This window comes from Betta splendens, chromosome 16, assembly GCF_900634795.4.
Source record: "Betta splendens chromosome 16, fBetSpl5.4, whole genome shotgun sequence".
NCBI lineage: Eukaryota > Metazoa > Chordata > Actinopteri > Anabantiformes > Osphronemidae > Betta > Betta splendens.
Window position 1 is genome coordinate 12,576,744 of NC_040896.2, and position 23,859 is coordinate 12,600,602.

The 23,859-nt window shown below is 51.9% G+C and overlaps 5 protein-coding genes across 13 annotated transcripts; all 5 read right to left on the reverse strand.

Annotated features, from left to right (window-relative positions):
* Positions 1 to 207: 207 nt before the first annotated feature.
* pklr (pyruvate kinase L/R) lies at positions 208 to 8,147 on the reverse strand. 3 transcript variants are annotated; one of them, XM_029128168.3, is made up of 12 exons: positions 7,990 to 8,147; positions 5,242 to 5,406; positions 4,744 to 4,835; positions 4,524 to 4,655; positions 3,545 to 3,731; positions 3,119 to 3,392; positions 2,546 to 2,696; positions 1,810 to 1,962; positions 1,572 to 1,738; positions 1,070 to 1,136; positions 647 to 761; positions 208 to 552 (listed from the first exon to the last, which is right to left on the reverse strand). In XM_029128168.3, the coding sequence occupies exons 2-12, from the start codon at positions 5,378 to 5,380 to the stop codon at positions 446 to 448; spliced, it is 1,584 nt and encodes a 527-aa protein (XP_028984001.1). In that variant the 5' UTR covers positions 5,381 to 5,406; positions 7,990 to 8,147; the 3' UTR covers positions 208 to 445. The 3 variants fall into 3 exon arrangements, 2 of the variants coding, with proteins under 2 accessions (XP_028984001.1, XP_028984000.1); XM_029128167.3 differs by lacking the exon at positions 7,990 to 8,147 and adding an exon at positions 6,742 to 6,900; XR_008692823.1 differs by lacking the exons at positions 208 to 552; positions 7,990 to 8,147 and adding an exon at positions 6,742 to 6,901 and having other exon boundaries at positions 721 to 761; positions 1,485 to 1,738.
* LOC114842551 (cytochrome P450 11B, mitochondrial) lies at positions 7,585 to 11,666 on the reverse strand. The gene is made up of 9 exons (XM_029128166.3): positions 11,299 to 11,666; positions 11,064 to 11,219; positions 10,747 to 10,961; positions 9,717 to 9,920; positions 9,407 to 9,579; positions 9,169 to 9,335; positions 8,749 to 8,827; positions 8,463 to 8,666; positions 7,585 to 8,294 (listed from the first exon to the last, which is right to left on the reverse strand). The coding sequence occupies exons 1-9, from the start codon at positions 11,604 to 11,606 to the stop codon at positions 8,184 to 8,186; spliced, it is 1,617 nt and encodes a 538-aa protein (XP_028983999.1). The 5' UTR covers positions 11,607 to 11,666; the 3' UTR covers positions 7,585 to 8,183.
* A 99-nt stretch (positions 11,667 to 11,765) lies between these two features.
* On the reverse strand, positions 11,766 to 15,301 carry LOC114842554 (complexin-3-like). 2 transcript variants are annotated; one of them, XM_055503176.1, is made up of 4 exons: positions 13,731 to 15,301; positions 13,285 to 13,622; positions 12,960 to 13,047; positions 11,766 to 12,861 (listed from the first exon to the last, which is right to left on the reverse strand). In XM_055503176.1, the coding sequence occupies exons 2-4, from the start codon at positions 13,467 to 13,469 to the stop codon at positions 12,637 to 12,639; spliced, it is 498 nt and encodes a 165-aa protein (XP_055359151.1). In that variant the 5' UTR covers positions 13,470 to 13,622; positions 13,731 to 15,301; the 3' UTR covers positions 11,766 to 12,636. The 2 variants fall into 2 exon arrangements, with proteins under 2 accessions (XP_055359151.1, XP_055359152.1); XM_055503177.1 differs by lacking the exon at positions 13,285 to 13,622.
* Positions 15,302 to 15,449: 148 nt separating this feature from the next.
* Positions 15,450 to 18,720, reverse strand: clk2b (CDC-like kinase 2b). 5 transcript variants are annotated; one of them, XM_055503172.1, is made up of 12 exons: positions 18,442 to 18,720; positions 18,232 to 18,335; positions 17,623 to 17,713; positions 17,483 to 17,549; positions 17,287 to 17,403; positions 17,048 to 17,214; positions 16,877 to 16,971; positions 16,622 to 16,751; positions 16,462 to 16,544; positions 16,294 to 16,373; positions 16,135 to 16,225; positions 15,450 to 16,052 (listed from the first exon to the last, which is right to left on the reverse strand). In XM_055503172.1, the coding sequence occupies exons 1-12, from the start codon at positions 18,461 to 18,463 to the stop codon at positions 15,870 to 15,872; spliced, it is 1,230 nt and encodes a 409-aa protein (XP_055359147.1). In that variant the 5' UTR covers positions 18,464 to 18,720; the 3' UTR covers positions 15,450 to 15,869. The 5 variants fall into 5 exon arrangements, with proteins under 5 accessions (XP_055359147.1, XP_028984003.1, XP_055359149.1 ...); XM_029128170.3 differs by having other exon boundaries at positions 18,232 to 18,720; XM_055503174.1 differs by lacking the exons at positions 17,287 to 17,403; positions 17,483 to 17,549.
* A 147-nt stretch (positions 18,721 to 18,867) lies between these two features.
* On the reverse strand, positions 18,868 to 23,743 carry LOC114842550 (meiotic recombination protein REC8 homolog). 2 transcript variants are annotated; one of them, XM_055503166.1, is made up of 17 exons: positions 23,584 to 23,743; positions 23,032 to 23,100; positions 22,825 to 22,967; positions 22,679 to 22,754; positions 22,483 to 22,600; positions 22,313 to 22,403; positions 21,555 to 21,622; positions 21,389 to 21,467; positions 21,203 to 21,296; positions 20,951 to 21,125; positions 20,684 to 20,873; positions 20,208 to 20,380; positions 20,088 to 20,130; positions 19,783 to 19,867; positions 19,626 to 19,712; positions 19,444 to 19,553; positions 18,868 to 19,340 (listed from the first exon to the last, which is right to left on the reverse strand). In XM_055503166.1, exons 1-17 carry the CDS (start codon positions 23,637 to 23,639, stop codon positions 19,261 to 19,263), a joined length of 1,737 nt encoding a protein of 578 aa, XP_055359141.1. In that variant the 5' UTR covers positions 23,640 to 23,743; the 3' UTR covers positions 18,868 to 19,260. The 2 variants fall into 2 exon arrangements, with proteins under 2 accessions (XP_055359141.1, XP_028983998.1); XM_029128165.2 differs by having other exon boundaries at positions 20,208 to 20,395.
* Positions 23,744 to 23,859: the final 116 nt, after the last annotated feature.

Here is a 23,859-nt window from a genome sequence, read left to right on the forward strand (position 1 = left end):
ACACAAGATGTTCTACTTGGGAGCATAAAGACACCGCTATTTTACCATAAGTGATCATTACAGAGAGATATTTACAGAGACCAACGTGTCAAAGAGTCGTTCTGTGGCAGAGAGAGTGAATTAGGCTGCAGGGGAAGACGCATTAGAGCAGGAAACCGGAAGCCTGCAGAAGAAAGGCGAGCCTGACACACAAAGGATCATCAGACATGCGAAAGCTCCACACTGGGCCAGTTTATAATTAGTTTATGGGAGGACAGTATGCAGACGTGGGCTTCTGGCTCATCTCAGTGGGCTGGAGTGCAGCACTTCATACCTCCTGAGATGCTGCAGGTCTAAAACAATAACAACAGGTTTCCTCCAATAATCCTTTTTTAAAGTGTTGTGGTTATTCATTTCATGGGGAGGTGGTTTTCATCAAAGCACATTCCCGATGGGTTGACTAAGGTTACGGCACAGGCACGGCCCTCATAATGTTAGTGTGTCCAGAACCAGGGATCCAGCCTGTCACCACGATCACCATGTCGCCCGTCTTGAAGAACCCTCTTGCTTTCCCTGAGGAGGTGGGTGAGAACAGGCAGAGAGGCAGCGTGAGGAGGACGGAATCATGGCTCGGGCAGCATTCACACAGCCGGACCCCCACACTGACCTATATCCATGCCAAAGTTGACTCTGTTGTCTACGTCCGTCGCCCAGACAGGAGCGGGAAGAGGGTGAAAGAGGGCAGGAAACACTCCTCTGAGGAGCTGGGACTGACGGGCCACCTGAGGAGACGCGATGGAGAGAACGCTTTGTAAAGACAATAATATATAGGATGTCTGTGTGTCCTCATGACAGGATTCAGGTGACAGGCTGAGGCGTGTTTTAAAATATTGCTCCTTAACGCGCCACAGACAGAAATACCCTCCGGTATCTGTCAAATGCTCAGTCGGTGAGGTCAGACGGACATCGTTAGCACGGCCGCTGTTCACACCAGACAGTGAGTGTAGATATGGTCACACATCACTCATTGTTGTATGTGAGTGTGATTTGGGAAAAATGAAGTCAACGCCAAAAGCAGACTCAGACTGACCTGCGGGCTCCTGGTGACGGCGATGATGGGGCAGCGAGGCCGGTACCTGGACAGGAGGTGGGCCGATCTGCAGGAGATGAGGAATAACGAATGACCGGTGTTGATGGTAGAGAGAACACAACACAGGCATCGGAGGCTTGTGACAGCAGGAATAAACTATTATCTCCAAAGGGTCTTCCTCAGGTCAAGGTTTGTTTAGGTATAATGTGTATATGCCAACACTACTGCAATATTCTGTGCAGGCTGAAAACCAACATCTGCTGTGACAACATTCAGAGAGCTTGTGTGTTTGCAAGGACAGACTCAGAAGCCACTGGTGTTTGCTCAGGCCCAACACTTCAGGAATAAGTCTGCAGCGCATGCAAACAAGTGTTACAGCAGTCAGGTGTGCAGGAAAGAAGCTGGAAACCGTCACCTTCAACGCTAGCACTGCTTCGAATTCATTGCTGGTTGACTCCGATTTATTTGTTGATCGTTCCCATGTTTGCTGTGCATAGTGTACCTGCCGCTGGTGGTGAGCACTATGATGGCCCCCCCGCAGCACTTGAAAGAGGACTCCACAGCTCCGATGGCGGTGACCTCCGTGGGGTCAGACGAGAGGGGGGTGAGGCGACGCAGCTCCTCGAAAAGCTGCTGGTGGAAAATGGCCGCCTCCGCCTCCCTGCAGATCTGAGAGCCGGGGAGTTGGTTACGAGGGGGTCAAGCGCAACACAACGGACACCGCGCACACCAACACACACCGAGTGCATCGTGGCCACCGCCTCCACAGGAAACAGTCCCTTGGCCGTCTCCCCGGACAGCATGACGCAGTCGGCTCCGTCCAGCACGGCGTTGGCGACGTCGCTGCCCTCCGCTCTGGTTGGCCGCGCGTGGGACACCATGCTCTCCAACATCTACACCCGCCCACACACAAACACACACACACACCGCGCCCAAACGCAGAGGGCTCAGCGGCTTGGCACGGATCAGGCGGTGTGACTCCGCGAGATCGTCGCCGGCGCCACAGTCGGCGAGGGAGGCAGACAGTTGCCGGAGCGACGGCATCGCCGTAGTAAAGGCGCCGCGGCTAATGCTGATTAGCGCGTGCGCGTGCGCGTGCGCGCCGTCTGTGGGCTCGGGTCTCGAGTTGCAAACCTGCTATAACACTGTCACTCCGAGTCAAGAGCTGCAGCGCAAACAAGATCCAGCGCAGTGACTCAACATGGCTGCGGGAGTGTGCACGGCCGTTTGTGTGTGTGTGTGTGTGTGTTCACATACATCTAATGGGCAACCGTGTGTGTGTGTTGGTATATTATGCAAGAGTGTAAGGTTAATGTGCGCCTGTTAGGTCTTATTGCTAGTTTTCTCGCACCTATTTGACATGCGATGGGCCAACGCTGCAGTTGGACGCCACATCTGCGTGTTGTGTTGTGTTGTGTTGTGTCGTGTCGTGCGTGTGACTTCCTGTGTGTGGTTGCGTGCGCGTCTCGCGCTGACCTGCGTGGCGCAGATGACGGGCTTGCCCGCGGAGTTGCAGCGCCCAATCATCATCTTCTGAGCAACAAAGACCTTCTCCACCGGGATTTCGATCCCCAGGTCACCCCTGGCAACCATCACGCCGTCGCTCTCGGCCAGGATCTCCTCGAAACTGACAGAGCGATTAAAGAGGAGGCGGGGGATTAAGGAATGGGGAGAGTAGCAGAAAGGGGACGAGAGAGTGGGATTGAGGACATGGAGGCGGAAAGAACAAAAAGTGCTGATGCTGCTTTTTACGTGTGTCATTAAAGACAGCTCGAATAACAAAATTTATTTCCAATCATCTGAACAAACCTTTTAAACGCTCTTACTACACTGTACGATCAGATTTGAACTTCATCTCAGTAAATGCATCTAAATTATAGATGAAGTTTGTGAGCAGCCAGAAAACACACCAGCAAAAGGTGGACGCGATGCGAGAGCGTTTAAGGTCTTAGGCGGCCGATCTGATTCACACTGACAGCCACGCAGATTGCTCCCATTAGACGTGCTGACATATGTCCATCCGTGGCGGACAGCTCATGATCCACTCACTTCTGGACCCCTTGGCGGCTCTCCACCTTGCTGATGACTTTGATGTGTCGCCCGTGCGGCCCCAGCGCCCGCCGCACGTCCCTGACGTCCTGTGCCGAGCGGATGAAGCTGGCGAACACCATGTCGACGCCCTGGGCCACGCCGAAGCGCAGGTCGGCCTCGTCGCGCTCGCTCACCGCCCGCAGGCCCACCAGGTCGCGGCCCGGCAGGTTCACGCCTTTGCGGCTGCAGAGCGGGCCGCCGGCCTCCACCACGGTGTCGACCCAGTCGGAGCCTGAGAGGGTTCGGTTAATGGACCGAAACAGAAAGAGGAGAAAGATACGGATGTACATCACTATGAAATGCAACAAGGGATGCTGCATGTATTCATGTATCTATGCAGCATCAGGTTGTCAGATGAATGCAGCTGATGCATGTTAATGCTACCTTTGTCTGTGACTCTCAGTCCAATGAGTCCATCATCGATGTAGATCTTGGAGCCCTTCTCCAGGACCTCGGACAGCCGGGGATAGTCCACCCAGATAATCCTCCCATCTGTCTTGTCCTTGTCAGCCTCTGCCGTCACCACGCGCACACGGGCGCCTTTTTCCAGCTGCACCTCCTCCTCCACTTTCTACACACACACACACACACACACATGCACGCACGCATGCACGCATGCATGCACGCACGCACACACACGCACGCACGCACGCACGCACGCACGCACACACACACACACACACACACACTGCTATCTGACTGTACAGGCATGTGATGCCCTTGAGGGACAAACAATAGTCTAACTAAAGAAGTAATTTTTAAGGTCAGCGATGCATTAAATTGTTTTTTTTCTTTCAGTAAACCTGACTTCAAAAAGCCATAGCTTTTATCTTTTATCAGTCATCGCTGGCTGTTTCTGGACTCATTTCCACACGTGGAACCTGCGGTGCAGGTGCACAGCTTACAACAATGACCCACCGCCTTTGTTGTCATCATGATCACTGATTCCTGATATCCCATATTTGTCTTTCCTGCCCTGAGCAAAGAGGCTTCCTCTGCCGTTACGCGGCCATAAGCCGGGTCTGAGCCCGGCAGCCTGACGCCGCTTCACACGGCGTCTAGACGGAGCACGCGCTTGATTTGATGGCGTGCTGAGCCCCATAAAGCAGGTGAGCTTCATACGCTTTGTGGCTGAAATCATTTCGGAGGCCTGGAGAGCAGATGATGGCGGAGTCACGACTGTGTGAGCTCATCTGTTTCATACCAAGTGAATGTTGACCTGTTCTATCCTATCGGCTCTAGGTAAAATGGGACAATCGTAAGACGGCGGACATGTCGTACCCTCTGCAGCTCTGACACGTGACTGCATGTCACTGGACCTTCGGGTTTTAAATGCGTGAGCGATGAAGCGTGCGATATTTACCCCTTTGACTAAACCAGTGCGGATCTCTGGGCCCTTCGTATCCAGAGCGATGGCGACTGACCGGTAATATAAGGGGTCAGAGGTTATGGTCTCCACTGCCTCTCTGATGTTCTTGATGGTCTCACCGTGGTACTGACGGACAGAGACAGAGACAAAGACAGAGGAGCGCTGAATATGAGAAACCGCACACGGGAGCTTGCGCTGTGCGGAGACTACGTACTTCATGGGAGCCGTGAGAGAAATTCAGACGGGCGATATTCATTCCTGCTTTAATCATCTCCTGGAGTTTGTGGATCGATCGTGACGCCGGACCTGAAAGGAAAAGCAGCGGGAGACGTTTCACATTTAACTTCAAGCGCTGAAGCCATATAAAGAAACCGGCTTAAAAATGTCCCCAATCACTGCTTCTTAAGCACAAACGCTTGATCTTTTTTCTTTTCTGTATTAATTAGCTGATTATCTTGAGATGTGTACTTTAGATAATGGTAGATGAGACTTGGCCGCTGAATCAGTGATGAGGATGTTGCTAAAGGAATCCAAGCCACTGACTGGGGAGCGTTTGATAAACAAGAAGCAGCCGATGCATTATTTTGCTCCTTGTTCTGGCCAGCGCTGCCAACAGCGAGGCCGCCCGTCACCCAGGAGCTGTGTCTGTGATGAGGAGCCAGCGATGACAAACCACCGCTGCCAGAGAACAAAACGTGACACTGAGACCCACCGATGGTGCAGATTATGCTGGTGTTGCGCGCCGTGATGGGCTCCTGGTCGATGTCCAGCAGGCAGAGATGCTCCAGGAAGGTGTCCGCCATGCTGGCGTCCAGCTGCTGGCGCTGGATGAAGGAGTCCGGCAGCGCCATCGTCTCCGAGTAGCGTCTGATGCAAGCTACGGCAACACACGGGTCACGTAGACTGAGCAACCACACACTTAACAATGAAAAAACTGTGCTACTGCAGCGTTGATGATGAATAAGAGTGAAGAGCGGTGGTGAAGCTCACACAACAGACTGAATAGAGAAGTAGAGAAACACAGAGTGTGACACAAAGCCTACATTGACTACAATGTGGTCGAGGTCATGAAGGTCAGGTCGACAGGAAATACTAAGACGCCTGGTAAATGCACTAAATGCAATGAAACCCTCCTGCTCAAACTGGGATCACACCAGAGCACGTCCCCACAGCACACACGAAACCAGTAGATGGAGCTTGTGTCTTTTATGCCACCTGTCTGAGGGCCTGAGCCTCCGTAATGACATCCATTTTGGAGGATGTCACAGTCAGTCAAGCCTGCAATTCCTGCCTCCACGGGGGAGAGGAGACCGGAGAGGAGAGGCTGGTGCTAATGGCTCAGCAGCAGCGAAGCAGTGAGGACTCAGAGAGGTGGGGAGTGAGGAAATGAAGATGATAGACATGATGTAATGAATCACAGACTGCTTTTGTTCGTTTGCTGTGTTAAGAAGAAGCTCTTTGCAGACAAATCCTGGGACGAGCAAAGCTCGACGTCTGCGGAGGAAACTCCCTGACGGTAAACAGCTCGTCCATCACACGGATCCGGCAGCTGTCAGTGTTTTCTTGCCTTTTCCACTTTTTTCACAGCTCCTCACTCCACCTCCCTGTGACCCAGTTGTGCCGCTCCGCTGCACACATCATCGCGTGTCCCACTGAGATCCCCCTCTGACGCCTCCCACAGTGTACACACACACACACACACACACACACACACACACACACACACACACACACACACACACACACACACACTTGCATGCAGGTACCTGTTACTGGAAGGCGGACTATAAATAACACAGACACTCGCTCATGGACACATGTTGCCAAATAGCAGCCGCGGCTTTAGTGCTGATAAGGAAGGTGACCCAGGTGATGGGGGGTGGGGGTGGGGGGGTGCAGTGGACCGGGGGCTGACCTGTCTGCAGTGGATGGACGCAGGCCAGCACATGGTGTGCGATCGATGCGTGAATCCGATGAAAAGAGCAACTCCGCTCTAAGGCTTAAAAGCATGTGGTGAATTAGAGCAGGGGCCTCTCTGACCCCGTGGTTAAAGGGGCAATTGGGTGAGTTTCATTATATAACACAAACAGTGATGTGTGAGCAAGGTTAATGAACACAGCCCCATCGCTGATGTTAATAAAAACGACAGAATATTATAGTAAGGTACAGTATTATTTAACTGTGAACCCTGTTCCACCCTGCATGCACTCACCCATGTGGCCAAACCTTGAGACGCGCCTCCTCCTGCTTTATCGGTTGTTTCAGGGCTTCGTTTCTACTCTGTGGACGTCCTCCTCCGCATTTATCCTTCGCCGTTGTCCCCCGGACTGAACCCCGCTTCCCACCTGTCATTCCCTGCCCATCTTTCAGTCATCCACGCCCTCGTCCCCCCTCAACTCTCCTCCCCCTCACCCCATGCGGGCTTCATTCACTGCCTCCAGCAGACAGATTACGCTGAGTGTAGGACCGGCCCTCACGCGCCAAGATGATGCTGAACGTGGCGAAAGCCCCAGTGTCAATAGAGCCGTTAATGTCAGTTTGCTGCAGGTTATGTCATCGCAACATTGACCTCAAACCGGTACAAAGATGCGAAATATATACCTTTAATCTACATCATACGTCAGCGTAACACAATGAAGGAGAAGTGACACAGTCCAACCTGAATGACAAATATTTTGTCTAAACTTTTCAATTAAGATTCTCAGTCAAGTCACACAAGTTGAGTCATGGCAAGTAGAGCTTGCTGATATGTAAATAAAAATGTTGTTTTATTATTGTCCAAAAGTAAAGCTCCTGTCACGGTGTCGGCGATCTGTCTGAGGGAACCGTGGAACCAGTGAAGGCCGTGAGGCCTGGAGAGGATGTGTCTTCATTCACAAGCGCAGCTTACTAAAGTTTTGTCATTGGCGCCTAGTAGGAAGAAGCAACGGAGGCAACGCGTTCCTGACGGAGGGCGTAAATCTTTAGCCAAAGTACAAACAGACCTTTACTCCCGAGTGGCTGGGAGGAAATGTCTCCTGCAACACCTGGAGTTATATAAAAGCACTGCACAGACTGAGGCCAAAGGTCAGGTTTACTCATGGCGACCAAAGTGCGATTATGTGACATTCAAGATACAATTATTACATTTTAAACAAGAAAACACTGAAATACACAGGATGATGCAGTAATATTAAGACCTTCTCCACTCTACCTATTCTTACGTCTATCATTTGTCCGGAACTGAGTGATCTGCCTGTTGACGCTGGTGAAATCATATCTGAATGTTGCTTTATTGGACTGCAACTCGTTTAGCAAAGAACTTAAGAAAGCTGGTGATCGAAACCTGGCACTGGGAGAAATAACATTCAAGCAAAAAAGGCACAGTCATAGAAACCTAGTAGAAGTAGACTGCAGGCAGTACACACACACAGAGTGAAGCTAGGCTGCAAAGTTTAGTAAGGTTTAGTAAGTGACCAACCTGTTGGATCTGTGACGCACAACACGAACGAGCCACAAGTGAACAGGCGAGTGTGAACAGTGGGGGTTTTAGCATCACCTGCTGGACATTAGCATCAACGTCGTTACCGGTCAACTCAGAACCTTTGCTGATGAAAAAGGAGCTGTGATTAAAGGTCAGGCGCCGACAGCACGGCTCCCCTGTGTCCGAGTGAATCACAGCGCGCTGAACGTGATTCTTGGCGGCGTCTTGGGCTGCAGGATGAGCGTATAGGTGGTACTGATGTCGTCTGTGCACGGCACGCTGAGATGAAAGCTCAGCAGGATCTAGAGGGGGGGGGGAGCAGAGGAAACACAGGGAAATGACGTCTGCTGCCTTTGGTGGCCATGCATTTGTGCCTGCAGTGGCACGTGCAGAGGTGGCCCAGGGTGGCTGCGAGCCCTGAGATCTGCCCGGTGCTCGGGTTCTGACCCTCCTCCTGTTCCAGCACTCACATGCATGAGCAGCAGCTGCATCTCGTTCTCAGCGATCCTCCTCCCGACGCACTGCCTCGCCCCAAACCCAAACGCCAGCGAGCGGAAGCTCGACCCGTCCGCCGCCGGGCCTTTGCTGCACCACCGCTCGGGCTCGAAGCGCTGCGGATCCTGAAACACCTCAGTGCTTCTTCCCAGCGGGTAAAGACAGACCTGGACCAAGGTCTGTGGGGAGAGTTGAGAGGGGCTTGAGATCGGATGCTTTGTGAGAATCTAGGAAGAATCGAGCGTCAGTTCGCTCCCTCACCCCCGCAGGAACGTGGTAATTCTGTAGGACGATGTCTTTGATCGTGCGCCGCTGCACTGTGATTCCCACCGGATACAACCTGATGCAACCACAAGCACGTGTACGTTTCATATCACCTTCAATTTGTCAACACAAAAACTCGGTCTTCAACACATTCACGCCTTTGAGCAATGCTGATGGAAACGTGAGCAGAGCAGATGGAGACAGCTGCTCCCAGGCTCACAGCATTATTTTCCTCGTGGTCGACTGATATGAGTCTGTCTTCTGTCTGTCTGTCCTTATTGTTTAGCAGCCTCAGTTTGTCCTGCTCTGATGCTTCACTATTCATGACACTGGGCTGTAACTCTCATCGGTTAATAAATTTCCAGCGTCATAATCTGACCTCAGAAGCTTTTTGCGCGGCTGCTCGCTTCCGCGTACCTGAGGATCTCCTTGATTGTGCCCTTCAGCAGCGGCGCCCCCTGCAGGGCTTTCTGGGGGTCTCCGCCGGCCTGCGCCCACGACGCCCTCACCTGCTGCCGCACCCTCTCCTGCACCTCCGGGTTGCGGCCCAGTTCGAACAGCGCAAACTGCAGGGGCACCGCCGTCTGCGGGGGGGGGGATGGGTCAGAGTCAGAAGACTGAGGTCCTCAACAAACACACACAGGCAGATACACACCGTGTCGACCCCTCCGGCCATCAGCTCAGTGATGTTAGCTTTGATCAGATCCAGGGACAGCTGCCCTTTCTCCATCAGTTGGCCCAGAACCCCATTGAACTGACTTCCAGCCTCAGACCCTCGATCCGGGGGGGATGACAGGCGCTGGTACCCCCTCTGGATCCTCGCGTCAGCTTGAACATACACAAGACAGGACGGCGGAGTCGGCTTAGATGGGAGCAATGAAGGAGAAACGCACCGATCAAAGCTGGACCCGAGGAGCCACTACTGCTGCACGAGGAGCTGGGTCGACGCCTGTGGCGCTTCCTACCGTGACTGAAGATGTGGTCCCATGCGGTGGCATGCTGGGTCCACAGGGGGGCGCCGATGCGGAGCAGCAGGCGGTGGGGCAGGTAGAGGAGAGGGGGGGTGGTGGCCAGCATCCGCTCCACCGCCCAGATGAACTTCTGAGACTCCAGCGAGGGGGATGAGGAGAAGAGGCCGATGCGCTCCCCGTAGATCACGTGACAGCTGGCTGCAGGGGAGGAGGCGATCGGGCAGTTACAAGCACTGCACTCGCTGAATGAAGCCATGTATGAGTCAGAAACCAAACCAAATAATAATGATAAAGGGCATTTTTCTGTGTGAAGAGCAGCAACGAAGCCCAGAATCAATAGGCTCAGAGGAGCTGCCTCTCAGACATCCATCAGCCACCGGACATTCAGCGCTAACTGGGACAGAGCGTGTTCCCAGCACAGCACCCACCAAGCTCCACGTGCTGCACGTAAACACCGGGCCAGCGTGACTCAGCTCCCCCTTCACGCTCACGCAGCCACACACAGGACACCAGCAGCCTGAGTCACACCGGCGCTCACACTGAGGCAGGAGAGCCTGGATCACCTCCTATTTATAAAGGCGCGCCCTCCTCGACCTTCTCGTGCAGGATATGAAGAGGAGGATGTCTCGGGAATGACAATGAGGTTTCGTCTCGCTATATATGTGATGGGGTTCGTTCGGTGAACGGGGGAAGAGGAGATAAAGCGCGATGCTGCTGCAGATTGTATAACGCCTGTGACGCGAGAAGCTCTCGCAGCCCACGTCAGCATCCTGTCACCCGGCCCATAAAGCTGATAGTTAGGCTGAATGAAAGCCCGACAGACGAGCGAGGCGGCGCTAATTCACGCCTTCACCTCCTCGAGGAGCTCAAGGTCAGCCATGGCTGGGGGAGGAGGAGCCATGACGGTTCAAAGGTGGGTGGTGGTTTTCAAACACTGCTCTGTGAACGAAAGGAAATCCGCCATCCACGGACACAGAGGTCACACGGGTCAAAGGTCAGATTCAGATCAGTGATGATCCCTGACCTTCCAGTGCGAAGCGGAAGAGATCGGGACTGGGATCGATGGTCAGGCCGCGCCTCCCCTCCTCGCCTCCCCCGTCCCTGTCCACTCTCGCCCGCAGCATTCGGCAGAAGTCCCTCGCCACCTCGTCGAGCAGGGGCAGGAAGCGCTTCACGGCCGCGCTCATCATCACCTCCTTGTTGAGCAGGAGGCGGTCGGCACGCCACTCCTCGCCGTTCCTGCGGCGAGAAGATGCAAAGCGGACCCAGTTCACGTCTGCATGGCTGGAAACGACGAGACTTCAAACAACACACTCATGGTTCACATTCAGGCGAACTGACTTGAGGAAGACGCCCTTGCTGAGCCGCCGCGTCTCCCGATGCGTTGCCCAGGGCTGCAGGGTCATGCGCTCGGGGTGAAGGCCCTCTGAGCGGAACACCTCAGCGATGTCAGACGGCAGAATGATGTTCACACTGCTCTGGGTGCCCACATGCTCCCTACACACACACACACACACACACACAGAATCATAAGGCCGACTAGCATCAGTAGCTACGCTAGCGGAGCGTCCTCTACCTGTAGATGGGGCCGAGGCCGTTGAAGGTCCTCTCCATGTGTTTGTGAAGCTGCACGAACCGGTCCTCCCTCCAGAACTTGACCAGGTTGACCCAGCCGCTCTTCCCCGTGTGCGGGATCTCCTCGAAGCTTCGCACCCGTCCGTCCACGGCCCGCTTCCTCACCCCCTTCCTCCCCCCGAGCTTCTCACCCGCCACGGCGCCCGCCGCAGCCGTGCAGAGCGCTCTGGGGCCGCGGGGCAGACTTCTGGACCCGCAGCTCCGCTGGGTCCTGACGCACACAGTCACTTGGGTGAACATGTTCCTCATGGCTCCTCAGCTGACGCTTTGACAGGGATTATTTCTCCCCTCCATCCCCAGACGCGGATCCTTGAATGTGTTGTGTTGTTTGGATAAACTGATAGCGCGGGATGAATTATGAAAGAGGAGGTCAGAGTTCAAGAGAAGCACAACACAGTCCAAATGTCACGTTCACACGGAACACACACGTCCACGCGGCCGACACAGAAGAACCCATTCAGCGGCCAAAGGAAAACTTTATTACAAATGACAGCATTCATTCAAAGGGTTTCAGCAAAAACACAAAGATCTTAATTGTTGGTTTGTGAGGAGATCGACTAGTTTCTGCTCAATGTTGTTCAAAAGCCATTCATACACAACAAAATGAACAGGGTAGAAAATAACAGTTACACATCACAAGTGGTTCCAACCAGGACCATCTAATAAACTGTGTCACACAAGTTTGCAAATATACAAAAGAAGTATGTCAAACGAGGAAGTGAAGCCCTGAGGTTCCCTACTTGTGAACAGATCACTCAGTTGGATCCATATCATTAGAGAGCTGTGACGACCCTCTGAGAGGAGACTAGCTACAGTAAACAACCACAGAAATAAATATAACTGAGAATGTCTCAGTTGTTCAATCAAGCTACAGACATAAAAGAAGACAAAATGTAAAAAATAATAATAGTAATTAATCTCATAATCACGGCTGGACATAATTTAACCAATAGTGTTACATCCTATGACATCAATAGGATGTCAGCCAGATGTTTTCTCTTATATCTCAGGCATTGTTGAATTATCATAAAGTAACAACAAATACTTTATAAGCACCATCCCAACATTAAATAAGCGGTTTATAATGAATGACATGGTTATTATCCATCCATGACTAAAAGCCAAACAAGGGTGAGCTCATCCAGAGAAGCCACTTGTAACTGATTACCGACTGATTAAACAGATTATTAGTCCAATTTAAAGTGTATGTATGTTCGCAGGATGTCATAGAGAGCTGTGTGTATGTTTGTGTTGGAGCGGCGTTGAGCTCTAATCCTGATCACATGACGCTGCAGGAGTCGGCGTCGGAGGGCGCAGCCGCCGCCGGCTTGTCGGGACGCCTCCCCGCCGGCGCCGCGGCGCCGAAGCCGAGGCCTTGGAAGGCGCTGAGCAGGTTGAAGCCGCCGTCCTTGCCTCTGGCTTGGGGATAAATCATCTGGGACAGCTCGCGGGGGAGCGAGACTTTCCCTCCGACGGACCTCAGGTGCTCCGAGTCCTTGGGATTCTTGAAAGCGATGGAAAAGCAGAGAGCAGAGCAGCGTTATTTTCGTTCCTGGCGGTGATGGTGTGATCGAACCTTGTGTTTGCTGCGGCGCCACACACCTCCGCCAGCTGGTACTTTCTCCTGAAGTGAGCTCTCACGGCTGCTCTCTCGGCGTTCTTCTGCGCGTTCATCGCCTCCCGCAGCTTCCTGTCAACACAAACACAAACCTGAGACCAGCCGCTGATGTGAGCGCACTCATTTCATCTGCCCGCAATAATAAGCGCAGACAGAGGCAGCGAACAGCAGTCATAATGAAGCAAAGACGCTGCCTCTGTGTTTGTTTAAGCTTCACTGTCAGACTGACGCTCTGAAGTTCAGTCGTTCAGTCCTCTCCCTTTCACCAAGTCTTTCTTTGTGTTGTGTTTCAGCTCCGTGTACACTCGCCTCTCTTTGTCCAGGTCTGCCTGGTACGAGCGGCCGCCTGACGGGTCTTTGGGCCTCCTCGACCTGTTGCACCCTCCTCGTCCCCTCCGGACCCTGCGTTTCGCACATATCTCCCTCTCCTCCGTCCCCCACACGCAGCCGCTCAGCTTCCTGACGGACCTTTTTAACCTGGCGACGGGCTCCATGACGGAGCCGAGCTACGGAGGCAGCGGGGAACGACCTCTCCCCTACTGGTTTGACAGACGACGGGCGGAAAAGTGATGGGTTTCTCCTTCGTTCATATTGCGATGCTCCGACGGAACGCGCGCGCTCTCACGCGCAGCAGGAACCAGGCAGATCTGAATGAGGTCAGGAGTAAACAGGTGTCTTATTCAGGTTAAACATGAAGAGAAACATGGAAACAACACAGCGCAAGAAATGACTAAATGTCATATCAGTCATCTTACTGGTCACACTGGTTCAGCATGCAATCCTGCTAAAGCTCCAGGCAGATGGCCTCCAGTCCTTCAAGACAATCCTCCAAAGCTTCACACACAAACCAGAGAAGACTAACAACAGACTTCTGCTCCCACAGACAGAAACAACATTTGCTGTTCCTGGTCTGAGCTGCTGCTTTGCTCCTTCTGAACCAGCTCCACTTCTCACCTCCCCCAACACAGATTACCACCTAATGAGGACTTAACGAGGGGAATCTCGTTAGCTGTGGCAGGGAATGCACCCGGTGGCTCACGTGCGCGGTGAAGATTTGCAGGCGGCGGCTGATGTCATGCTGAGTGACACATGCGAATGCTCACGGCCCGACACCCGCTGCACCTGAAGCCGCGCAGCTTCCTGTTCTCCCCAGCTCCGGCTGACAGGTTCCCCACAAACAGCACAAACAGCCTTCAGTCAGAAAATCCAGATATGACGGTGTGAAAAGAGAGAAATGAAACAAGGGACGCCCGAATGGAGAAAGCAATGAAAAGGCTCATGGGGCTGAGGGACAAGCTGTAGCATCAGCAAAACCAACCAAACACACTCGCTAGAGGACAAATATGTGAAGGTGCAAATGAACTAATAAAGATTTATTATTTATTAAATTTATTTTTTGAAAGGATTAATTTCAAACTAACCAGACATGAGACTGAGACTATTAGGCACAGGACATGAAATGATATAGAAGCTGTGTATTAATTGCTTTACAGTCTTAACAATATGATTTCAACAGTTATAGTTTATAATAAACATTCAGCATTAAATGTTTAAATGCTTCTCTGAGTGGATTTCTGTCAGTTTCTATGTTGAACAACTGCCCAGAGTGAATTCGGAGCTCTCTGACCTGCTCTAATGCCCCATTTGGCTTCAGCGCCTCACAGTTTTTCATAACTTCCCTTCCACTTGTTTCCTTCTATTTCCAGAGCACTTGAGATTCTGACGGACACAGAAACGTTAATGCTTTAAGACGATCATAGAGGAGAGCCACACCTCCCCAAGCTCAAGTTCAGTGCGCAGATCCAGGATCAGGTGACTCATCCCACGTATGGGTAGATGTCTCCACAGACAATAGGTCAGAAACAGGAACAGACAGAAAACAAAAGTATAGTTCATATATCATCAGCTCATGAAAAACCCAGTACATGACTATAAGTCTATTTGTGTGTGAATCAGGACATCCAAGGCTGCCAGACAAGCTACTTAAAGGATTCTCATGTGGATCATTGCCCAACACATGACCAACAGCCAGCCTCGCATGCATGAAGTCAGGGAGGCGTGACGACGGCGTCATTACAGACACAGAACCTGCAGAATACTGAAGACACCTTCTGTCATCCTTTGAATACACTGAGGTGGAATACAGACTACTTCTAGTTGTTGCAGTTGGTTTGAGATGATTTTACACTAAATGAGACAATTAATCACTCACATTGAAGCAGCAGGATCAAAAGTGGATGTACTCATACTTATACAGTACAGGCACACAAATATAAGATCTCATTCAGTCAGATTCACATTCGCTGACACTGAGTATCCCTCAGCTCTCAAGGCTGCGCGTCCGGCCTTGTGGCCGTGCCGTCCGCTCAGCAGCACTCAATCAAGATGCCAGAACGGGGCTGTGAGTCAATGGCAGCTGCATGACGAGCGCGGGTGACGTGCACGGATGGACCGAGGCCACCATCACTGCCCAGAACAGGAAAACAGGGTTTATTCATCAAGTCATTACGTACAAAAGACATGTTGTATCTCTAAATGTTAGAGATAGAATATGAACATACACATTATATATAGTAGACATGATGCATTTATGTCAGTAGTCAAAGTCTTCAACCAATGCTTTAAGAAACCAGGGACTTTCTCTGGAGCTTTCATAACCTCTGATATGAACATCTTTAAGAGTCAACTAATTGGCAATTAACAAAAGAGGCCTCAGATCAGCAGTAAGAACAAAATGATGTGGCAGAAAATTAAAATTGTACAATCAAGTTAAGCAAACAGATTTCATTCGTATTCCCTCATTATTTTTATATTAACATACAAATACAAAGTTCTTTCTCCGTAGCGACACAAAGCAAACCAAGCACCAGGCTCCTGGTTCCAGCTCTGCAGCGTCATCTGCTCATATCACCGCTGTTCCTCAAGACTTGACTCCTCCTTGGATGAACGAGGGGCAGGAAAAAGGGGTGGGACAGAACAGACGCAGGGGAGATCCGATTGGACGGCTCGTACTCCAGCATCCGCTCCAAAAGGTCGAAGAACTGGTGATGTTCTGCCCCGTACGCCAACAAATACTTCTGGAAACGCAGGGATTCATTGTGAACATGCTGAACGGGGCAGCTGACAGACGGAGGCCATGTCTGGAACTTGGAAGCTCACCCTTAATGGTTTGCACTTGGTTCTCACGTAGCGTCCAGCCTTGGAACACTCGTTCCAGTCCAGACGCCCGCGGTGGAAGTATTTCTGCTTTCTTATTGATAAAGCACAGGTTCATGAGAAAGACATTTGGAGTTTAGGCTCAATGATTTAGCTTTTTACCTGCTCCTTTGGATCATTCTCTGAGGAACTGGGCCCCGAATTCTCTCCATCATAGCAAGGTGCTCCTTATTGTCATGAGTCTGTGGTGAACACGCCACACAGGTTAATACAGCTCCTTCGTTCCAGCTTCTGAGTGATGTAATTGTACAGGGACAGACACACACTTACCTGGAACAGCGTGAAGCCTTCGTAGTATTCAAACAGGATGCATCCAATGCTCCAGACGTCACAGGGGTGACTCCAGCCCAGCTCTGCAAGACAGCATGGAGGGAGCAGAGCTTCAAAGGCCTGAGCTCAGGTTAGTCCACGCTTTCTCAGCGCCACCTACCCAGGATCACTTCAGGAGCTCGGTAGTGACGCGTGGAAATGACCACCGAGTGGTGCTCGTAGTCGAAGGTGGCGCTGCCGAAGTCGACGAGCCGCACCGTGGTGTCGTTGATTCTCCTCTCGCTGCATTTCTGGAGGATTCGGGAGGAGAGAGAGGAGGAAAGCACGCTTTGTGTCTGACTCATGGACTACAGAGAAGCAGACGGGGAGCGTGAGATCAGACAGCGAGGCAGTCGGGCCCACAGCCGCTGCTGACCTTGTCAGGGTTGTAGATGAGGGAGTAGTCGGAGTTGACGAAGAGGATGTTCTCCGGCTTCAGGTCGGTGTGCGTCAGCTTGTTGTCGTGAAGAACTGCGGCAGAAAAACATCAGGCGTGCGTCGACGCCCTGCTCATATAAGAGTTACAGCGGCTGATGCGTGAACTCACAGCTCACAGCCTGGCAGATCTGGTGGGCCATGTGTCGGATCTGGGTGAGTGGATAGGGCAGGAAGTTGTTCGCCTTCAAGAAGTCGAAGGTGCTGAGAGAAAGCAGCTCGAACGAGATGCACACGTGGCCGTAGTAGCTGAACCAGTCGAGCATTTCCACGCAGTGGCTGATTGGAAATGAACACACGACATGCAGTGAGAACCAGCAGAGAGAAGCGTGAGCACCAGAAGACACTCACTGCCTGTTCTGTGGGTCCTTCTCACTAATCTCCTGCAGCACGTTGATTTCCAGTCTGGCCGCCTCCCTGTATTTGTCGAGGTTCCGAATAATCTTCAGAGCGATCCGACTTCCTCCCCTGCGCATGAGAACACGGCCGGTCACCAGCGAGCACGGAACGGGCCGGGCGTTTGTGCTGCCGCCGCTCGTTACGGTACCTGCTGTGATCCACGCACTGCACCACCTTCCCAAAAGTGCCCTCACCTAAAGTGTCCACTATCTCATCTGCGGAACAGATTGAAGCTAAATCTGGAGCATTTTTATTTAGCCTGCCAACGTTTGCTCAGCTGATACTCACATCTGTCTTCCAGGACGTCCCCGCTTTTATAGATCAGGTGACCGTTCTCGGTGTCCCTGCCGTTGTCGTCGGCCGCTTCGCTGCTGCTGCGCTGGAAACAAAGTCAACGACGGGCAACGTGAGGCCCGAGCTCAACCTGCTGTCACGAGCAGATTGACCACTTGGCGTAAAGGTCAAAGGTCACCAGCTGGACGTACAGAGTGAAACAAATCTGCACTGAAAGGTGCTAAACCTCAGATTTGTTCTTCAAAACCTCCCACTGTTCAATGTGGCCATGATCATGAAAACTCAGTGGAGGTGTGAGCTTACGCTGTAGTTGATCCTAAGACCTGAGCTTGTGTTAAATGAGGTTAATAAGCGATGTCAAATCATTCCTGGCCTCTTCAGAGGAGCCGAGTCTCCATTACCATCCACATTCTGGGCTTGTTATTAATACCAGGACTTCTGCATGCTCCGCTGAGGAAAGGCTCACTGCAGAACATGGGCCGTGAACAAGATCATGCACTGACACGTAAACACAAACAGATAAAAATAATGCAACGTCTGTGCAGAGGATAAAACAGGGGTGAAATCAAATGCACGTAGAGAAAAGGAAGTGGAGATACTCACAGCGAGGCAGAGGCAAATACAGTCCACAAAAGCCTTGTACAGAGAATAGAGCTCAGTCTTTCCCATTACGCAGAACCGCAGAGCGACAAGGAGAAAGGACGAGCCTGAGAGGAAGAGGGGAGGATGGAGGGGGGTCGGCGGAGGTGAAGTAGAGAGTCAGGTGAAGCGGAGGCAGCATTAAAATTGTGAAGTAGTGCAGCGAGAAAGCACCGAGGAGAGGATAACACAGCATAGAGCACGGAAAAGCAAGACGACGTGGAGATGTGACAAAGTAAAAAATAGCCTGGAGAGTTGTCAGCGGAAACCAGGAGCGAGGGAGAGACGGAACTTCACAGTCACTCCAAAAAACAGGCAGGAGGAATAAAGGAAAGTGAAATGAAGCTGAGACCGAAGCTAATTATAAACTCCGGTCACATCCCCCCTAAGAGAGTCTTCAGAGGGAGAATCAAGATGTGGTCAGCGGCAGTGACGGAGGCCGAAAGGAGGGCGAGGAGGAGGAGGAGGAGGAAGGGGGCGAGCGAGATCCGGTTTCACTGAACTTACTCCCTCTCCTGCGTGTACTTCTTAACCTCTGCAATGTTTTGCCACACCTGTCCTCCTCCGCATTCCTTCCTCTACAGGAATAACTGAGGCAGCTCGTGCAAAGCTTTTATTTTGAAGTCCATATTCAAAGAGAAACTTGAACAGGTGCATGTTCCTTCCTAGGCTAAATAACATGAGCTAAGATCAATAAAAACTTGACAATGGGAACAGTTAAAATTTGCAAAGGTGATGCAGATTATTGGTCGCGTCACCAACGGCAACGAGACAAAATACCAAGATTAGTGCCTTAAAAAGTGCAGGTAAAATTTCAGCTGATTCAAACACATCAACAAAATACAGCAATAACAAATCCGGTGTGTCCAGTAGATGGAAGGTGATCATCCACAAAATACCTCTATGATAAATCAAACACACAGGTGGAACAGGAAGCTGCCGCTGACTTGAACAACCACAAGCACATCCTCTCGGAGCCAGGCCCACTGCCTTCTAATGTGGTGCAGGTGATATCAGGATGTCCCCGTACGGCTGCCTCTGCTCCGCCCGCACCCTCCTGCTGGATAAAGCCTCTGCACAGGAGACACACACATCAGCTTAGTATCACGCTGTGGTTCTGGAGCGGTAAGGCAGGGAAGCAGGCGGCTCAGTGAGAGCTGAAACACATCCTTTTACCCAGGAGCCTCTTGAAAGCGATGCTGACGGTTTTGCGGTCGGCGCCCGGTGGCAGAAGAGAACGAAAAAGCACGGGTGCCTCTTCACCCTTGTCCAACTCTGGCAGCAGCCTGGAAGCATTCAGACTCTTTATTAACGTCCCTGAAGAGGGTGAAATACCTCCTCACCGTGTTTGTCGTTACCCAGGATGCTCTGGTATTCTCTCCAACCCCTCGTCCAGCACCTCTGGGACGTCCTGCAGCGTGGAAACGGACCGAGACACAATAGACCTGGAAGCACAGACGCATGTCAGGATTCGTCCCCGCAGGCTCGCCGGCAGCGCCTCCGGGCGTCACCTACCCCTCCCTGTCGGACGCCAGCATGGGGGACATTTCCCGAGACGTCTCCCTTTGTTCGGAGGCCTCCAGCGGCAGCGTGCCGGCGCCTGGGCAGACACACGCACACGGTTCAGAGGGCGCACTTTACTGCGCTTCATTCCCCTGTGACCTTCAGCCATAAGCGACACATGCCTATGCCTGGCCTCTGACTCCACTCTCACCCCCGTTAACGAGCCGGCGGCTTCAGCTCGTGACCGACGCAGCCGCAGCGCCGACGGCAACAAGCTGTTTATCGCGTTGGTGACGTGTTGCGTTGATGCGTTTTACCTGAAATATCCAGCACTTCTGACTCAGGCAAATCTCTGGGGACCTGTTCACAGACAGACACAGTTATTCATGCTGGGACGGGCGTGTGTGTTACAGGTAGCACACGTTTATCCTCCACACCTCCTGTGGGCTGAGCTCCAGCTTCTGCTCCTGTCTTTCCTCGCCCGCTTCAACCATCTCCTGCTCTTTGTCCTCCTCAGATTCTGTGGACTCGGGGCCCCGCTCCCCGACCCGCAGGTCCACGCCGGGCCGGGGTGTGATGGTCGCGGCCTGTCTCCATAGAAACTGCACCTCTGGAGGCAGAAAGGCTGGGAGGGAATAAATAGCTTTATGGTTTATTTTCGAAAAGGTTACTCGAGTCACGACATTCAAATTAGCAGCAGCTGCAGTTGAGACGAAGAGGAAAGCTGAGATTCAATCAGACGCGTGTTACACTTTACAAGACATTGCCATCCTGAGAAGATGAACAACTAATGCACACAGTAATAGTGACACACAGCTCTATGCAGTACTAGTACCTGGCATCCCATTCTGGTAATGGTTATCCTGGTTTATGGTTCGTCTGTTTTGATCAGGTGCAGGGGTGCATTGCTTACGGGTGCAGGGGTTGCTGAAGAGATCAGCAGCAGAGACGACTCTGTCAGATGGAGGCGGTAGGGGAGGAACCTGTCTGGTCTCAGTCAGAGTGTTGTCAATCTGCCTCTGCAGCACCTCCTGTGGGATCTGCGTCTCCGGGTCGAAGAAGATGAGCTGCCTCTTCTTCTTCTTTGGAGGAGGAGACACGTCCTGGTGATGGGAAGTGAATTATGCGCACTGTATCTTGGGGAACCTGTTGATGACACATCTGAGTCATGCATATTCACCTCTGACTGCAGCCGGGGCCTTTGTGGTGTCCTTGCTGCAGGCGGCGGTGAGGGCAGGGCCGGCACCGAGACCGGGGTGAGCTCATCGGGGGGAGTTTCAGGTTTCTCCAGCAAAGCGGGCTCCTCCTGGGGCAGCAGCGTGGCATCTTCACTCGGCAGAATCGTGGGCTGTAAACTGACACCATCAGAAACAGTGAGTAGATGTGAGCGTGTGTTTGTATTGTTGTGTCCATTTGTGTAGCTGGGATTTACGTAATTGGGGATCCGGTGAGCTCTGCGGGTCTGTCTTTCTCTCCCTCGCTTGCTCCTCGCTCGCTCTCTCCCTCTCCTGCCAGTACCTCCACATCTTGCAAAACATTGCAAAAGGTCAAATGCTACACGAACAAACATACTACACGAGGACCTCATTGTCAGTCTCGTCTCACTTTTGCCCCTCACCTTCTGGAAACAGCTCTGTTCCAGCCAGGAGGAAGTCAATAACATCTGGTTGATCATGCTCAAGGTCCTCGCCCTCAAACTAGCATTAGAACGAATTAAAAGCAAGACAGAAGTAGTGAATAATAAGCAGATACAATTATGTAAATGCGTCTTCCAACAGCTGAACCTCTGCTGCGGGTATGGCGACAGGCTCGGTCTCTCTCAGAGTGATGGTTTCTGGAGACGCTGTGATGCCTGAGGATGAAAGGGAAGGATGGCATTAATAAGAAGCCATTATTTCAGCGCTGCATAAGCTGCTGACACCAGCAGGCGAGTAGACAACTAATCAAGCTGCAATTACGGCGCGCTTTCTGGCGGAGGAAATCCGGCTGCACAACACTCCCCGACACCACGGCATCGGCCTCGGCCAATTAGGAGGACGTCGCTGAAGCCGGGCTGCGCCGCCGCGACCTGAACCGCAGCTGTGTCTCTGCTCTGAGCTCCTGCCTGGATCTGCCTCATTCCGGGTTTGTGTGTTTAGCAGCACACAACCAGGCGCGCTGGATGAATATCCATGAAAACGTCAAAGGCACTCATGTATTTTTATGCCTAAGTGTCACAGTTCTCAGCCAATGACAGAGGGAGGACAGAATGTTCCCGCTAAAGCCAGTCGCCAGTAAAGCGATTCTGTACCTCGTGTTCACTGGTGTTTTAACAGTGACTCAAGTTTTAAACTGAAGTACTGAACTGAGCACCACCTAATTAGAGCCTGTAACTAAGGGGTTCTCTTGTCCGTGTGCAGCAGCACGAACAAGAGGGCGATGACAGGGTCTCTGTACAGTAATACAGGAAGGACTCCGAGCTTGAAGGGTGAAATCGGTGGATGAGCATGTGATTAAGTTACAGATATTGATGCAGGTATGGCAGGATATCATGTCATCGTACCATCAGGTTCTGGTTCTGGTTCTGGTGCAGAAGCTGGGCTGGTCGGTTCAGGAGACTCAGACGACGCTCGTCTCAGGAACTCTCCACTCATCTGACAAGCAGTAATCGTTTAGGATTTCTACCCATACCTTCCCTTAGAACTGTATAGTCATCGCCATGACGACCGGTACCTCTATCAGTCTAGTGGGACTGGGCATGATATGCATGTGCATCAGTCCGAACATAGGGTCTGAGGCTCCATCCGTCTCTTGCAGAAGAGACAGAGCATCGGAGAAGACCAGAGAAGGCCTGTCGGAGACAACGAGGAGTTAATTAGCGGTCACAAACGAGGAAACGAGGAAACGGACGCGGAGCGGCTGCTCCCACCTGGTGTAGTCATCCATGTCAATCTTCTGGGATGCCCTCTGCTTCAGAAGCTGGACCAGGATGGAGTGAATTTCCTCTGAAACAGACATGTGCCGGTTACAGTATCCGCTCCCGGCATCCAGCCCTCAGCTGGTGCCAGGCCTTACCCAGCAGCATGGCGCACTGGCGGTGGAAGACCACGACGACGCCGTACTGCAGCTGGGACGACAGGTAGAGGGAGAAGCGGGGCCGCGGCAGGCCCGGGCGAGGGGCCGGGACCTTCTCCAGCAGGTAGTCCATGATGTCATCACTGCGAGACGCGCGCTTTTAGTTCACAAGACAGCCACCGTAACACAACTTGGGCTGGGTCTTACCAGGTCCTTTTGACGTTGACTTTCAGGATATCCCGGCGAGAGACTCGGATGCCTTTGGTCGCGACCAGCCTGAAACAGGAGCAGGACGCTCAGTCAACTGCAGTGGAATCATGTGCATGGTTGTGTTTTCAGCTAAAATTAAGCACAATTACATTACAAATGTGGTCTGAAACCCAACAGACACCTTTAGTAAACTAATGATCTTGTATCTTGTGTCACCTTTTTGACCCTGGACGAACATCAAAGGCTTCTTGGGATGTTTTTTGCACCTGCAGCCAGTTTTTTTTCTCACGTGCACCTGCTGCATGCATTTTATACGTGCAAGTTTTAAAAAAGGATAAACTCCAGTAAATTTCCAGTAAATCTAGGAGTGTTGAAATTCTCCAAACAGCATTACGATGGTTTAATAATGTGCTGTGGGACGCGCCCCGTTAGCATCGGTGGCGTTTAGCCGCGGACACGTGCGCTTTGTGGGGCGAGGACGGGCCCCACGTCCACAGCGTGGAGCGGGTTTCACACACGTCAAATGGATGTAAAATCACCTTCACTTACCAGATCGTCGAAAAGCAGCCAGAATGGCGCCGCAGGACTGCGGGGTAATAAAACATTCTGGAAAGAAGTGAACGGAATCTGAACAGAAGACGTCAGGTTCAAGAAGAGAGGAGAATGTTTGTCGCGTTTTTTTCACTTCAGCTTGAAAACTGATTGGTCAAAATCCGCTGTGAGTTTTTGAAATAAGGCGGGTTTTATCTACTATGAACATCTGGTTATAACACTGCAAAGAGTTGTAATAACAAAGTCTGGATTATGATCCTTATTACAATATCT